Here is a 14,306-nt window from a genome sequence, read left to right as displayed (position 1 = left end):
CTGAACTCAAATTTGCAACGATCCTCCTGCCTCAGCTTCCCAAGTGCTGGGATCACAGACATGTGCCACCATACCTGGTCTCTTTCTAACCCCAGCCTGACTGAATTTTTGAGTGCTAGAAGGGTTTTTCTCCCTCCCTTGTGCCTTTCAGATGAAATTATTGTTATTATTATTATTATTGTACTGGGGATCGAACTCAGGACCTAGTGCTTGCAAGCCAGGTGATAGCACCACTGAGCTAAATCCCTGGCTCAGATGAAATTGTTAACATCATTTATGCCACCAGGAATACAAGTTTTTTTCAGTCTATTTCTTTTTTTTTCTTTTTTTTCTTTTTTTTTTTTGGTACCAGGGATTGAACTCAGGTCCTTGCACTTGCACAGCAGGCAGTGAAGCCACTGAGTTAAATCCCTGGCCCTCTATTTCTTGATTTATAATTTTAGTGTGAGTTGTTTTTATAGGCAAACCTATTAGTTTTAAAGTTGTCAAATCCGTACCCTTCATATGAGGAAAAAAAGAGCATTTAAAAAATTTTTAAAACTAAGGCATAGTTTGCATGTAGCCCGACTTATCTTCCTTTTTTTTTTTTTTTTTTTTTTTTTGGGACTGGGGATCAAACTCAGGTCCTTGCTTTATCTTCCTTTTATTGGTACTGATATTTGAACCCAGGGCTTTCATACTTGGCTACATACTCTGGCCTTTGGTATTTTTGTTTGTTTTTAGGTTTCTTTTTGAGACAGGGTCTTGCTGTGTAGTTCAGGCTGGCCCTGAACTAACTGTGTGGCCCAGTCTGTCCTCAAACTCATGGTAATCCTCCTGCCTCAGCCTCCAGGTGCTAAAACTACAGGTGTGCACTACCATGGCCAGCTTATTTTTAATTTTGAGACAGGGTCTTGCTAAGCTGCTAAGTGGCCCAGAGTCAAACTTGTGATCCTCCTGCCTCAGCCTCCCAGAGTCTGGGATTCCGGGCACCATGCCTGGCTACACTCTGTCCTTGTCATGGGCGGTTCTGAGGTTTCAGCCAATGCAAACATCCTGCAGCACGGCCCCAGATGAGACAGAACAGGTCTGTTGCCCCAAATTCCCTGTGCCCTTTTATAGTTCCGTATTTTTAAACATAAGAAGAGTGACAAAAACCAGGGGAATATGACTGTGATACCTCAGAGGTACAAGGTTTCATTCCCAGGTGATGAAAATGTTCTAAAATTACCGTGGGGATGGTAGGACAAAGCTGTGAATATACTAAGAACCATTTCACTGTACCTCCTAAATGTGTGAAGTGTATTCTGTGTGCATCTCAATAAAGCTGCCAAGTTCAAATTTAATAGCAAATGTATTAAAAATATAGATTACTAGGGCCGGGGATTTAGCTCAGTGGTGCCACACCTGCCTTGAAAGTGCAAGGTCCCAAGTTCGATCTCTGGTATTGGAAAAAAAGCACTGCCAGGTGTGGTGGCCATGCCTGTAATCCCAGCACTCAGGAGGCAGAGACAGGAGGATCGCGGCAAGCTGGAGGCCAGCCTGGGCTACATAGTGAGTTCAGGGCCAGCCTGAACCACAAAGGGAGACCCTGTCACAAAGAAACAAACAAATATATCTATATATATATTTTTTTAACTTGTGAGGGATTCACATCCATGTGAAAGTTAACACCCCAATGATAGCAGAAAACATGTTTGTTTGTGTTTTTGGTGTTTTGAGACAGGGTCTGTCTGTGTAGTCCAGGGTGGCCTTGAACTCACTATTCACCCAGGCTGGCCTTGAACTTACTGCAACCCTTCTGCCTCAGCCTCCCAAGAGCTGTGATTCTAGGCATGTGAGTATAGGCACCACGCCTGGTGAAAGAATGCCTGTTTTTGCTCAGTTATCCTGAAGGATCATTATTAGACGTGAAGTTGACTCCATAGAAGCTTATGTTTTCTTCTTTGCTGATTTCCAGATGACTTCTAGCTTGTTCGGGGACTGTGGGTGGTATTTTTTATTACATTTTTATTATGCTTGCTTACTGTTGGTGTAACGAAATGCAGTTGATTTTCCAGGTTAATCTTGTGTGTGGAGGCTTTGCAGATATCTCTTACTATTTGTTCTGATAGTTTGTTGATTTACTGATTTTACGGTGTATATAATTATATCATGTTCAAACAATGACAGCTCTCTCTATTCCCATCCATCTCTCATTCCTTTTTCTCTTTAAATAAAGCATTAGTCAGGACTTATATATAGTACTATGTAAAGCAATAACCACGAGGAAGACATCCAAGCCAGAAGAGGCAATTAAATTAATGTATGTTTGCTGGGAGATTTACAAAGTTAAGAAAATTCCTTTTTCCCCTCCTTAATTTGCTAAGTGCCTTAATTTGTAATACTAAACAGATGTAAAGCTTTCACAAGTTACTTCTCCAAATCAATTGCAATCATTATATTTTCTTCTTGATCTATTGATACTGTCAATTACATTGAAAGATCTATTGACACTGTCAATTACATTGAAAGCTTTTTAAAATTTTGATCCATCTTTGCATTTATGATATAAATCCTACTTGATCATGGTGACACAAATCCGACTTGTTCAGGATGCAACAGTAGATCGAACAGGTTGTAATTTGATTTAGGATTTTTTGTATCTACTTTCCCAAACCTACAACTCTCTTTTGCTGTAGAGGCTCATTTTCTGGATCAGAGTCAGCTTGTGTTTGCATCTAAACCTGGCCCTGTGGGAATGCAGGGATGGACGGTCAATCCGGGGGGAAGCTGGGATAAGGAAACAGATACTGACCTGGTCCTAAAGTGTCTGCCAGAGATGGCTTATGACTTGCAAAAGAAGGGAAAAAACAGCAGTTAAATAATGAAGGAGTTGGACGAGGAGTCAGCTGGGTGTGGACACCAACGAGACCATAAGGAACTGTCGGACACTGATTGCGTCGGATGGGCTGGGATTGCCCACAGCCTCCTTCCTGGAGATGGGACAACCTGACATTCATCCTCACCAAGAAACATCAGGCCCACACAGACGAGGAGCTTCTGTTTCTTTTTCTTTTTTCTTTTTTTGGTATTGGGCTCGAACTCTGGACCTTGTGCTTTCGAGGCAGGCGTCAGAACCACTGAGCTAAATCCCTGACCCTAGGAGCTTCTGTTACTTAAGGGGGAAGGCCTGTCCTTCCCAAATGTCACTGTCATAAACACAGAAATGTTTCAGATTAAAGGCAGCTAAAGACATAAATATGTACAATGACTGTTTCAATTAAAAATATAATTTTTTTTTAAAAGGCAGCTAAAGAGACACAAGAACTAAACGCCATAACGGACCCCCAGCCACATCCCGAGCTGGAGGGGTAAAGACTAATGCAGAACTCATCGAGTCAACTAACGAAAGGAGAGCAGTAGATTCGATAAAATGGTTGCTTCAGTGTTCCATCTGCCGAGGTTGGTTACTGTAGTTATGCAAGGGAACATCTCCAGTCTTTGGAAATATACACTAAAGAATTTAAGGGCAGAGGGCCATAAGGTGTGTGATTAACCTTTACATGCTTCAGAAGACCTATGTGTCTATTGTATTGAGGAGCTCAAACTACCATAAAACCTGCTCCGCGGTCCCACTACTGGGACAGATAAAGCCAGCTGCCAGTTAACAGAAACACTGCCCCCAGGGATGTGCTGCAGCTATAAACTATCCTCACCCTGCTTTGAGTGACTACTGTTACCTCACCACCTAGACACTTGGCTTTCTAAATTATAGACTGCAACACTGTTGCCATGTGAAAGTGTATCCAGAAGGGCAGAGGCAGGCTAAGCAACTTAGCCAGACCCTATCTCAAAATTAAAGAAAAATGTATTATAAAAGTGCTGGGAAGGGCCCGGGATTTAACTCAGTGGTTCTGCCGCCTGCCTCACAAGCGCAAGGTCCAGAGTTCAATCCCCAGTACCAAAAAAAAAGGGTTGGGAATATTGTTCAGTGCCAAAGCCCTGGGTTCAATCCCCAGTACAAGAGGGTGGGTGCTCCCGTAAGAATGGAGGATCAGGAAAAAGCAGACTTACTGCTTCTTGCCTGGAAGATTGCAGCCCCTTGGACACAGACAAGGAACTTCTATTTCCAGCCACTGTATAGCTTCAAATAGTTTCTGATCCCGGCTGATGACACATACCTGTAATCCCACTTGTTGAGGAGGCTGAGGCAGGGGGATACCAGTTTGAGACCGGTCTGGGCAACTTAACAAGACCCTGTCTCAAAAAAAAAAAATTTTTTTTTAAAGAATAAATAAATAAATAGATAAATAAGAAGAGCTGAGGATGTAGCTCAGGGTGGAGGCCCTGGGGTCAGTTTCTAGGCACCATGAGCCACACTGATATCAACATTGTAGCGTCCAGTGACAAGACTCTGGGTCCACTTTGCAGTTCAGACCTGACGCCGACTCGCTTGTATCCATCCCTGTTTACACTGAACCTGTCAAAATACCGTTTCATTTATATTTTACCCAAATTGCTGGTTTCCTCTAAATCCTATAGCCCCATCACGGGTCTTTCCTCACTGCAGTGCAACAACAAACCTGGCTTTGTCTCTGGTGACTAGGGAGAGTGGGAGGATGGAGAATGATAGAGCTAAAGCAGTGGGGTAAATAGCTAACAAAAAATCTGAATAAAGAGTATTTGTGGCTGGCTTGGTGGTGCACATCTGTGATCCCAGCACTCAGAAGGCTGAGGCAGGAGGATCACTGCATGTTCGAGGCCAGCCTGGGCTACATAGCTAGTCCAAAAAAAAAAGAATTTGTATTATTTGTATTTAAGCAGATTGTCAGTAAATTTGAAATTATTTCCAAATAAATAGCTTGTCTTTCGTTTCTTTTCTTTTTTTTTTTCGGTACCAGGGATCAAACTGGGGCCCTTGCACTTTTGAGGCAGGCGGCAGAACCACTGAGCTAAATCCCCAGCCCTGTTTTTTGTTTTTTAAAAAACTAAGTTGGCATGGGAAATATTGTGTGTAGCAAATATCTTGTCTAGCAAATATTTTCCAGGCAAAGGAAGAACTTCTATGTTGTATTTTACATTGCAATTCAGCTCATACTTAGGCATCTACATTTAGAGAAATATTCCATACCATCATTTATGCATATTGATATTTTATTGAATTCTTTTTTTTTTTTAATGGTTATGAGGGCTGGGGATGTGGTGGCACTGCACCTGCCTGGCAAGCACAAGATCCTGAGTTTGATTCCGGTACCGGGAAAAAAAATTATGATCTGCCCTCTGAAATCACTTGTACTTTGCTTTGAAATCTTCTTTAAAAGACGCTCGACCCTGCGAAAGCGCAAGGACCCGAGTTCGATCCCCGGTACCAAATAAATAAATAAAAATAAATAAATAAATAAATAAATAACCCTAGACCGTCTGTAAGACACCTACCCTCTACAGTTCCGTTTTCCTACTCGTGGACGAGGTTCTGGACTACATTTCCCAAAGCACCTGGTGATGGGCCAGGGGGGCGTGGGGGAGGAGTCGTCTGGGCTGTGATTGGGCATTGAGAGCTCTGATCTCATTGCCAGGGGCGTGGTTATTAGCTTGCTGGGAAATGCAGGCGAGCCTCAAGTGGATGGAGGTGGCAGCGTTTGCGAAAGGACCTGCACCAGAAGCCCAACGACTGCTGGGAAACGAGGGTCCGCACTGGGTCTCCTGGGACTTGTAGTCTCGTGAGACCTTGCAGTCTCTGCTTCTTTAGGCTCTGGGTGGGTAATCAGGCCTTGCACTCTTCTTGTAGTACTAAGGCGGAATTCCTTAAGTCACCGATCCCAGTCAGCTGCTGTGGCCTCCTATGGTGTGTGGCTCTGGCCTCGAAAACCGCAGGCGCTCTGTGGAGAGACAGGGAGGGAAGCCTGGGAGGGCTTCCTGGCGGAGGGGGCAGGTTTCCCACGTGTTGCCTTGAGTCAAGAACCAGCCCCAAATCCTGTGTATCACGAGCTGCTCAGATGGATAAACATCCTCTCAGATGTTCTCCACTCCCCACCTAGGTTGGCTCTTCCAGCCTACAGCTCTGCCCCTGGGCTGGTGCCAGGTGCTCGCCCTGTCAAGGAGGCCCTGTGGATACCGGAGGAGATACAGACCTGGCCTCCCTGGAGTGGGCCAGGGAGCAAAGGAGCAGAGCTCTGCCTCACCTCAGTGTCTCCACATTGCCTCACACATGCATCTGCACTCAGTGGGCTCCATGTGCCAGCTGGCACTGGGGACGCAGTTGGTCATTCCCAGCCCTACCCCCCACCCTATCCCCAGGTTTGCCCAGCCTGGCTGATCAGGGCTGGGCAAGGAGATGTGGGAGTACCTAAGGCAGCCCTCAACCCCCGAAGGGTGGGTCTTTGAGTTGGGTGTTCACTCTACAGGGAAGGGGGAGGCCTGGAAAGAACAATGGGGTGAAGGTCAGGTGCCCCAGTGAGAGTCAGATCTGGGTATTGCAAAGACCTCTCTACCACTTCGGGGGCGAGGCAGGTTAAGACAGGGTCTCACTCTGTATTCTAAGCTGGCCTTGAACTCATCATGTAGTCTAGGCTGGCCTCAAACTTGTGGTGATCCTTCTGCCTCAGGCTCCTGACTGCTGGAGTCACAGGCATGCGCCACCAGGCCCAGCCCCTCTACCATTTTAGGAGGTAGATATTATTCTCCTCCTTGTACACATCAGGACACTTAGGGCCCAGCAAAGGTAAGCCTGATCAAGTTTGCCCAGCAGGTATGTGGCTGAGATAGGATTAGAACCTGGGCCATCTGGCTCTGAATGCAGCAGGTAACCATTGCATAACTTCATTTACACACTTTCTGGAATGGATGCACCACGAGGGCCTTGGGCTCACTGGTCATGGTGGTACTTATCAGTGTCAGTCTGATGTCTCAGTGTCCTGGATCAAAGCCTCCTGATCCCAGGGCACTCCCCCCACACCCATTCTGCATATCCTGTGTAGCTACAAGGCAGAGAAGTGACTGTGTAAGTAAAAGAAGTATTATTCTCTTCTGGAGATGCCAGGGGTGGCTTGTACGGCTGAAGGGGGGACCGGGGTAGAGACTTAAGAACGGTCAGGGTCACCTCCCCATCCCTGGACTCCATGACCTATCAAGGTGAGGCCTGTGATGCCGATGTTGGCAGGGGCACTAGGAAGAGCCCCTCCCCTCAAAGGGTCCTGTCAAAGTGCTGAGGCCCAGGCTGGTAACCCCTGGTTATCTTCACTGACCCCCAAACAATACAAGTATGAACAATGGTGAGGAAGGGAGGAAGTGTGTGGCTAATGTTCAAGCACTTTGAAAATGTTCATTTCCCCTGGCTTCACTTGAACATCCCTAGAGCTGTATAAAGTCAGGGCAATTGTGCCCATGTTCGTGAGGAAACTGAAGCTCAGAGAAGGGAAGCAACAGACTCATGACTTCATAGGCAGTAAGTAGAGGAGGGAACAATGGGAGCCCGAGCTTCAGGGTTGGGAAAGCCCTTCATTTGTGTCTGAACACTTGCCCCGGGAGGTTTGGAGAGGGGAAAAATAGGAAGTGTATCTCCTCTCCCAGCAGAGCCCGATGGGATGGTACTATCTGGGAAAAAAGTTTGTGACACACTAATTAACACAGCGCAAAATGAAATGGGTTCTTTCCTGCAGTATCGGCAGAGCATTGCGATGACTGACAGGACCCGGGTCACAGGGGCAGCCGGAAGGCGCATGATGGGGGGAGACATCCACAGGGCGTGCAGAGTGTATTTAGGACAGAGTGCAGAACAGAGTGTGCATGTGTCCTTCATCATTCTAATTCTGGGGCTCCAAGAAAGGCAGGAGCATGGAAGGGGTCCTGGTCCCGCCAGACCCTCACAGGAGCGCCCAGCCAGGCGGGGACGGGGTGCACTCCCACGGCGGGCCTGGGAGAGGGGCGCTATGGAAGGTGCACGGAGCAGGCAGAGGCCGCCCGCTAGAAGGGGAACTCGCAGACGTAGTAGAGGCGCCGCTCGCAGTCGTGGTCCCACCAGGAGCCGTCGTCCGAGGCCTGCGCCACGCAGTTCTCCAGCGCGCCGCCGTTGGGCTGGTTGGGGCTGAGCGGGTGCGGCGCGGAGCTGGGGTGGGAGCCTGGCTCGGGGCTGGGCGCGCGGTGCCAGGCGAAGAAGGACACGCGCTGGCCGTTCTCGAAGAGGTAGAGCCCCTCCGCGCGCCGGTCGTGCACGCCCAGCCACACCGGCCAGTTGTAGGGAGCGAGCGCCGCGCGCAGGTAGCGGGTGAGAGCCTCCATCTGCTGGCGATCGGCCGGTTGCGCCAAGCTCCCGCCCCGCGCCGCGCACCGCGCCTGCGCCGCCGCCTGAACCTCGAAGTCTCGCGAGAGCAGGAAGCACTTGTGGCCCAGGCGAAGCCCCTTCAGGCAGCCTACGAGAGGGGTAGCAGGGCGCGAAGGGGCGGGGTCAGAGCATTCAGGGGCGGGGGAAGGGGCGGGCCCAGAGTCTCCCCGGGAGGGCTGGAAGGCGGGCGGGTCAGAAAAGCGGCCCGCAGTAGGGCGGGGCCAGGCGGTTGGGGCGGGGCCTCAGGGGGCGTGGCGCCGCCCGAGTAGGTTCAGCTTGGCTGTGCGGGTAAGAGAGTCTCGCCACCGCGCATTCCAGCTACTCTAACCACCCAGCCTGCTACTCTGAGATTCTCGGGGGCCCTCTCGCCCAGGGTCCCCACTTCCCCCAGTCCCCTATGTGCCCCGGTGGCACGGACTCACCCTCCAGGCGGCCGTGCAGGCGCTCTGCGCGGCCCTGCGCCTCCTGTAGGGCTTCCACGGTGTCGCGGGTGTCGCGCGCCGCCTCCCGCAGCTGCCGCAGCCCCTGGGTCAGCTGGACCACGCGGGTGTCCAACGCGTGCAGACGGACGTGCAGCTGGTGCAGGCCTGCGTCCAGGCCGGCGAGGCGGCCCACTGCGGGTGGACGGGCGGACAGGGGGAGCACTGCAGGGGGAGCGTGGGGGCGCAGGGAGGGCCCCGAGAGCCGGGAGGAACGAGGGACCTGGGGCTCCAGAGGGCGGAATTGGTGGAGGGACTGGAACTTGTGGAAGAAAGGGTCCAGTGCCCTGAGCTCCTGGGAGGAGAGGTCCAGGGCCGGGAATCCTGGGGGTGTGGGGGCTCCGGGCTGGCCATGAGCCACTGAAAGACCCAGGGCGGCAGGCTACTCACAGATATAAGTGATGGGGTCCTCGGGCGTGGGAGAGGGGCTGGGGCTGGGGGAGGCAGTTGGGATTGCTTCCTCCTCTTCTTCCCCCTGGTCCTCCTCAGTTGCCCAGGCCCCTTTGGCTTCAAAAGTTCGGGCAGGATTCTCTCCCCCCCTGGCAGCCTCCAGTCCCAGGGCCTCCTGCAGATGCTGCCCAGGGAGGCATGCTCAGTCCATCCGGACTCCTCATGGCCCGCCCTCCCCTCTCCAGCCCAAATCCCTTCTCTGAGCCCCTCAGCCCCGTCCTCTGGCCCGTCAGCATCTCTACCCTGGGTCCATTTCCCTAACCCTTCTGAAATGCCCCCCTCCCCGGCCAGAGTCTCCCCGCTCCAGGTCCGTGGCTCACCTTCAGCATCAGGGCCTCCCTCGCCTGCTCCTCCTCCAGGGCGCCGCCCCAGCCCCCCTCCCACTCCCTCTCTGTTCCCTGCGCACCGTGGGCAAAGCCCAAGAGCTGGGGGACCACCAGGGCCCCGAAAACCCATGCTGCCTGCATCAGGCCGGGCTCTGGCAACCCAAGGTCTCAGGTGTCAGAATGCCAGGTGGGGCTGGGATCTCGGGGACTGGCGAGTGTCCCAGGCTGGTACCGATCACTCGCCCCTGGTTCCCGCCTCTGTCTCTCTTCTGTGCCTCCCCTCCCGCGCTCCAGCCCGCCGGTCCTCTGTGTGTGTGTGTGTGTGGCTCCCCGCCCCTTTGGCTCCCCGGAGGCCTTGGCTCTGTGGCCGGAAACCTCCAACGTTCCAAAGCCTGAATCCCGCCTTGGGTCTCCCCACACCCACTCTTCCCACTTTCCAGAGCGCGCTTCCGCCCTATTCTGTCTTCTGCCCTGCCAAGAGCTCAAACGGCCAGGAAGAGGATGGAACTGGTTCTCTGAGGGATCCTGGGGACCACAGTCCCCAGCCTTGATCCCAGAACCCCCTGGGACCAAGCAGACAAAGGTGGGATGCTGGGACTCCCGCCTCTCCCTTCCCTCCTGGCCTTCGAGGGGCAGAGGGGCCGACCTCAGGGTCTCCTCAGGGTGGTTATTACCCTGAAGCCTTCAGAGGCCACACACCCCCAGGGAGGAGCCACCTCCACTGTCCTTAGCTCCGGAGTGCTCCAGCCCCTCCAGGGCCCACCTTGACCTCCCAGGCCCTGTGTGCACGTCTGGGCAGACATGTGTGTGAGGGGCGTGCATGTGGCTGTGTACACAGCCCCGAAGGTGGGGCTCCCGGATTCAGTGGGCCCACTTTACTGGAAGCCTCCTGCAGGCCAGGCCCTCGGCAGGGTGACACTGGGGACTTCAGCTGCTCTCAGTGCCACAGGCAGCTAAGGCCCCAAGTGAGGGGGCCAGGCAGGGGGTCGGGAGAGGGAGGAGGGTGGCCCCAGGAGGCGGAGTAGGCAGAGGCTGAGCTGGGTGTGTGGAGAGCAGAGGTAGAGAGCGCTGAGCGTTGCAGCGCCCCTCCTCCCAGCGCCTGGACCACTGCAGTCGCCCCCTCCCTGCCCTCCCTCCCTCTGCCCGAGCCCCTCCAATCCCCGATGCTTGCCGCAGCCAGAGCGATCCTTCCAAACCATAAATCAGACCACATCCCTCCCCACTCCCCTGCTCCCCCACCTTCCCATCATAATAAACCGGAGAGATGCCAAAGCCCGGCCGGCCTCGGTCCTCAGCACAGCCTGCCCAGAGGGGAACGGGTCACCCCAGCCCATCACCCCTGCCCCGCCCCAGGTTCCAGCCTACTGGCCTCCTCACCCTTCCCCACCCCAGCACCTCTGCTGTCCTTGTCCTTCTGGAAGGCTCTTCCCCCAGCTTCTTCACAGCCAGAGTCTCAGCTCCAAGAAGCCTTCCCTGACCGCCTTCTAGAGAAGGCGTCCATTCCGCAAGTCAATTTCTGAAAATGCCCCCTTTTATCTTTCTGTTATAGTAGAGACTGGCATGGTCTTTGTTTATGTCCGCCTTCTGCCAATGAAGGCAGGGATTCTTGTGCCTTGCTGTGTCCCAGGAGCCTGCCTAGCACACAGTAGGTCTTCAGTCAGTCCACCCAGTGAACACTGAGGTAGCCCTTCCGGGTGGCTAATGATTCCATCAAAGGCCTGGAGGCTCGCATTTGGCTTGGAGTGGCTTGGAGGTTTCACTCTGAGTTCCCCAGGGGGTGGCCGAAGGTTGGGGAGGTGGTGGGAGAGGCTGAGAGGCAGAGGAAGCTGAGGGCGTGCCATGCCCACTCTATGCCAGGCCTGTGAGTCACACAGGGCTCTTCCAGTTGCAACCTGTCTGGTTGTGCCAAGGAGCATAGAGCTCATTAACCAGGGATCAAGGGGCTCACTCTTCAAAGGAGGAAATCGAGGCTCTGGAGGTCACCATTGTAGGGGCAGCTGGCCAAGGTTTCTGGCCCCATGCAGAAGCAAGGCATCTGCCCTCAGCTGCTGAGAGTCCCAGGAGGGGCCTTGGAAAGCTACACATCCACTCTTCTGTTTTCTAAGGAAGCCTGGTACACTGAGGGCAGTGTGACCTTGGGCGGGCTGATCACTGCCTTGGAGCCTGGGCATCCAAAGTCTGGCACTAGAGGCCTAGAGAGAGGAGGCGGAGGTGCAGAAAGGCCTTGTACTCTGCAGAGGGGTACACAGCATCTTGCTGCTGGCACCAGCAGAGGCAGCTGTTCTCTCCCGGGCCCAGCTGCTCACCACCTGGGCCGGTGGGTGTGCACCAAGTTAGGGGCTCCCCCGGCTGGGCAGGCACCTGCTCCAGCTCAGACAGGAGCTGGGGAGCCTGCAGCTGGAGGCACACCCCGAGGCTGCCCAATTGCCCACCACAGGGGCCAGTGTTCACTGGTGACCTACAGGAGCTCCACAAGGTGGAGTCCAGACTCAGGGGACACACTGCTGCCTGCTTTCTGAGTGTGTTCCATGCGTGTGTGAACTCAGAGGGGGCTGGATAGGACTGTGTGTAATGGGAGAGTGTGACTATGGCGGTTGTCCGTACCTCACAAGGGCGGCTCCCTGAAGGCTCTGGAGCCAGCCTCCCTGATGCTGGTCCTGGACATCAGCTCTGTATAGCTGGGTGACCTTGGACATGTTACTGAGCCTCTCTGTGCCTGTTTTCTCCTTGGAAACACAGGGACAGTGCAAGTCTCTGAGCCTGGCACACAGCACGAGTTCAGGAAGAAATGTCAGCAATGCTGATCCTGAGGGGAGCCGTGACACCGTGTTGCAATGCTGAGCAGGTGTGTGCACCTGAGGGGGTGGGCAGTGCGATGGGTGTGCCAGACAGGGTGAGAGCGGAGCGTGCACATCCAGGTGTGTGCCCAGTGTGAGGCGGTGAATCTTGCCCAGAGCTGCTTGCATGTCTGGTGCAGGGGTGTGGTGTGGCAAGGCGTGTTTGTGGTCATGCACCCCAAAGGATGTGGTGCATGTGGAGGGGGTTCTGCAGGTGTCCTGTCAGCTTGATGACTGCACCTGTGTGTGTGGGGGGGAAGTGTGCCTGTCTCAGGTGCCCTGTGCCCTGCCCTGTGCTTAGGGGTGTGTGTGTGTGTGTGTCCGTCCATCCATCCTTCATGTTGCGGGGTGCGAGACCGGAATTTACAGCTCCCATGTCACACTGGGGATGGAATCTGGCAAAAAATGTTTCTTGCACCCCACTGTGTGTAGAGGGGGTGGGTGCACTCTAGGCAGAGGAGTCCTGAGGTGTGTGGGGCACCCTAAGGGGTGGGGCCGCATCTCTGGGGTAGGGGTCAAGCAGGGGTAGAGGACCTGGCCCAGGAGAGGGGGGGAGGGCAGGGGAGGGGGCGGAGCCGGTGGCAGGCTGGGGGGATGGGCGAGGTTTGGGGGCGCGGGGAGGGGCGATGTCTCCTCTGCCGGCTCCCGGAGGGAGGGGAGAGGGCGGAGGGAGAGGAGGAGGGAGAGAGAGACAGGGCGAGGGAGAGACTGCGAGCGCCGGAGAGCGAGAAGGGTGGCCGAGGAGGCGCGGAGCGGGCGGCGGCGGCCGAGGCCCAGGAGGAGGAGGAGGCTGAGCGCGCTGAGCCCGGGCCGAGCCGCCGGCCGGAGCCGGGGGCGGGCGCGGAGGGGCGCGGCGGCCGCGGCAGAAGGGGGGCGCTGCGGATGGCCAGGCCCGGCCCGCGGGGGGGGTGAGGTCCGCGGCCCCCCCGCCCGCCCCCCCGGCCCCCGCCCGCCCCCTCCCGGGCCCGCTCGCCCTCCGGGGCGGTGGGGCATGGCCTGAGGGGCCCCCGTCTCCGGGGGGGTGGGGGGTGGGGGGAGGGGGGAGGGGCCGCGGGCGCCGCCGACCGGGACTCAGAAGCCCCGCCAGGCAGGTAAGGGGCCGGGGACTGGGCTTGGGGAGCCGCGGGGCCAGGGCGGCGGAGGGGGGCGGGGGCGCCCCGGATGTCCTTGGCCCGCGCGGACTCGGGGCCTGGGTGTGCGGTGGGGTGGGGCGGAGGGGGGTTGCGGGCGAGGTGGGGAGCGTTGCTCCAGGTGACACCAAACTGGGTTACACCCGGGTCCCCCGTGCCCCGTCCCACATAGCAGCCCCGGGGGGAGCCCGCCCCCTCCCCCCGCGGAGCGGAGCCGGGGCCCGAACCCACGTCTTAGCTCCCCGAGCTCGGCGCGGTGCCCGCCCCCGACCCTGCCCGGCCACTCCCCCGCCTCGCCCACCCGGCGCACCTGGGCTCCCCCAGGTCACCCCGGTTCCCAGCCCTCGGCTCGCGCGGGGCCGTGGCCTCCTCCGTCCCCTTGGACCTGCCCGGCTCCCGCGTCTCCTTCCTCCCCACCCCGGCCCGCTCCCCAGGCCCGCCACGGCTGCGGTGCCCTCCCCGCCGGCCGGCGCGCCCCCTCGGCTCCCGCCCCCGAGTTCCGCGCTGGGGCCCCCGCCCCCTCCGGCCTGGGCTCCCCCAACCCCGGCTTCCCAGCCCGGCCTCGCCTTCGCCGCCTCTCTCCGCCTCCATTCATTCTCCCGGGCCCGCTTTCGGCCACGCCAGCCGCCCCCTGTCCCCCCGCAGCCTCCCAGGGCACCCCCTCTCTCCCCTGCACGCCCCCCCCGCCGATTCCTGAGCCCGTCTCGGTACCAGCTGCGTGCCAGCTATTCTTAGCCGCGGAGCGTTTGATTCATGCCGCCCCGGCGGAGTGAGCCCGCTCCCTCCCTCGAGGCCGGAGGGGG

General features: G+C 55.9%; 2 protein-coding genes across 8 annotated transcripts in view; one reads left to right on the top strand and one right to left on the bottom strand.

Annotated features, from left to right (window-relative positions):
* Nucleotides 1-6,962: 6,962 nt before the first annotated feature.
* On the bottom strand, nt 6,963-9,718 carry Clec11a (C-type lectin domain containing 11A). Its single transcript, XM_004866792.4, has 4 exons — nt 9,531-9,718; nt 9,151-9,334; nt 8,704-8,895; nt 6,963-8,369 (listed from the first exon to the last, which is right to left on the bottom strand). The coding sequence occupies exons 1-4, from the start codon at nt 9,675-9,677 to the stop codon at nt 7,924-7,926; spliced, it is 969 nt and encodes a 322-aa protein (XP_004866849.1). The 5' UTR covers nt 9,678-9,718; the 3' UTR covers nt 6,963-7,923.
* A 218-nt stretch (nt 9,719-9,936) lies between these two features.
* The window catches only part of Shank1 (SH3 and multiple ankyrin repeat domains 1), a 46,913-nt gene continuing 42,543 nt past the window's right edge, over nt 9,937-14,306 (top strand). For 3 of the 7 annotated variants that reach the window (XM_013066327.3, XM_087200647.1, XM_087200642.1), the window contains exon 1: nt 13,392-13,464. The gene's annotated coding sequence lies outside the window, so the exon portion shown is untranslated. Of the gene's footprint in view, nt 10,120-11,951; nt 12,382-13,346; nt 13,465-14,306 lie in introns of those variants that run through there. The other 4 variants (XM_087200646.1, XM_087200644.1, XM_087200645.1 and 1 more) reach the window with 4 other exon arrangements.

This window comes from Heterocephalus glaber, unplaced genomic scaffold, assembly GCF_053883595.1.
Source record: "Heterocephalus glaber isolate CG9 unplaced genomic scaffold, H.glaber_assembly_v1.0 deba00001744, whole genome shotgun sequence".
NCBI classification, from domain to species: domain Eukaryota; kingdom Metazoa; phylum Chordata; class Mammalia; order Rodentia; family Bathyergidae; genus Heterocephalus; species Heterocephalus glaber.
The sequence above is the reverse complement of the archived record's forward strand: the minus strand, read 5'-3'. Positions and strand labels throughout refer to the sequence as shown.

Bases quoted from the DNA above. Each gene is read 5' to 3' on its own strand.
- Clec11a (XM_004866792.4), bottom strand. From the start codon at position 9,677: ATGCAGGCAGCATGGGTTTTCGGGGCCCTGGTGGTCCCCCAGCTCTTG. The intron at 9,335-9,530 runs GTGAGCCACGGA...CTCCCTGGGCAG, and splicing joins GGGAGGCCCTGATGCTGAAG to CATCTGCAGGAGGCCCTGGG. The intron at 8,370-8,703 runs GTGAGTCCGTGC...CCCCTCTCGTAG, and splicing joins CCTGCACGGCCGCCTGGAGG to GCTGCCTGAAGGGGCTTCGC.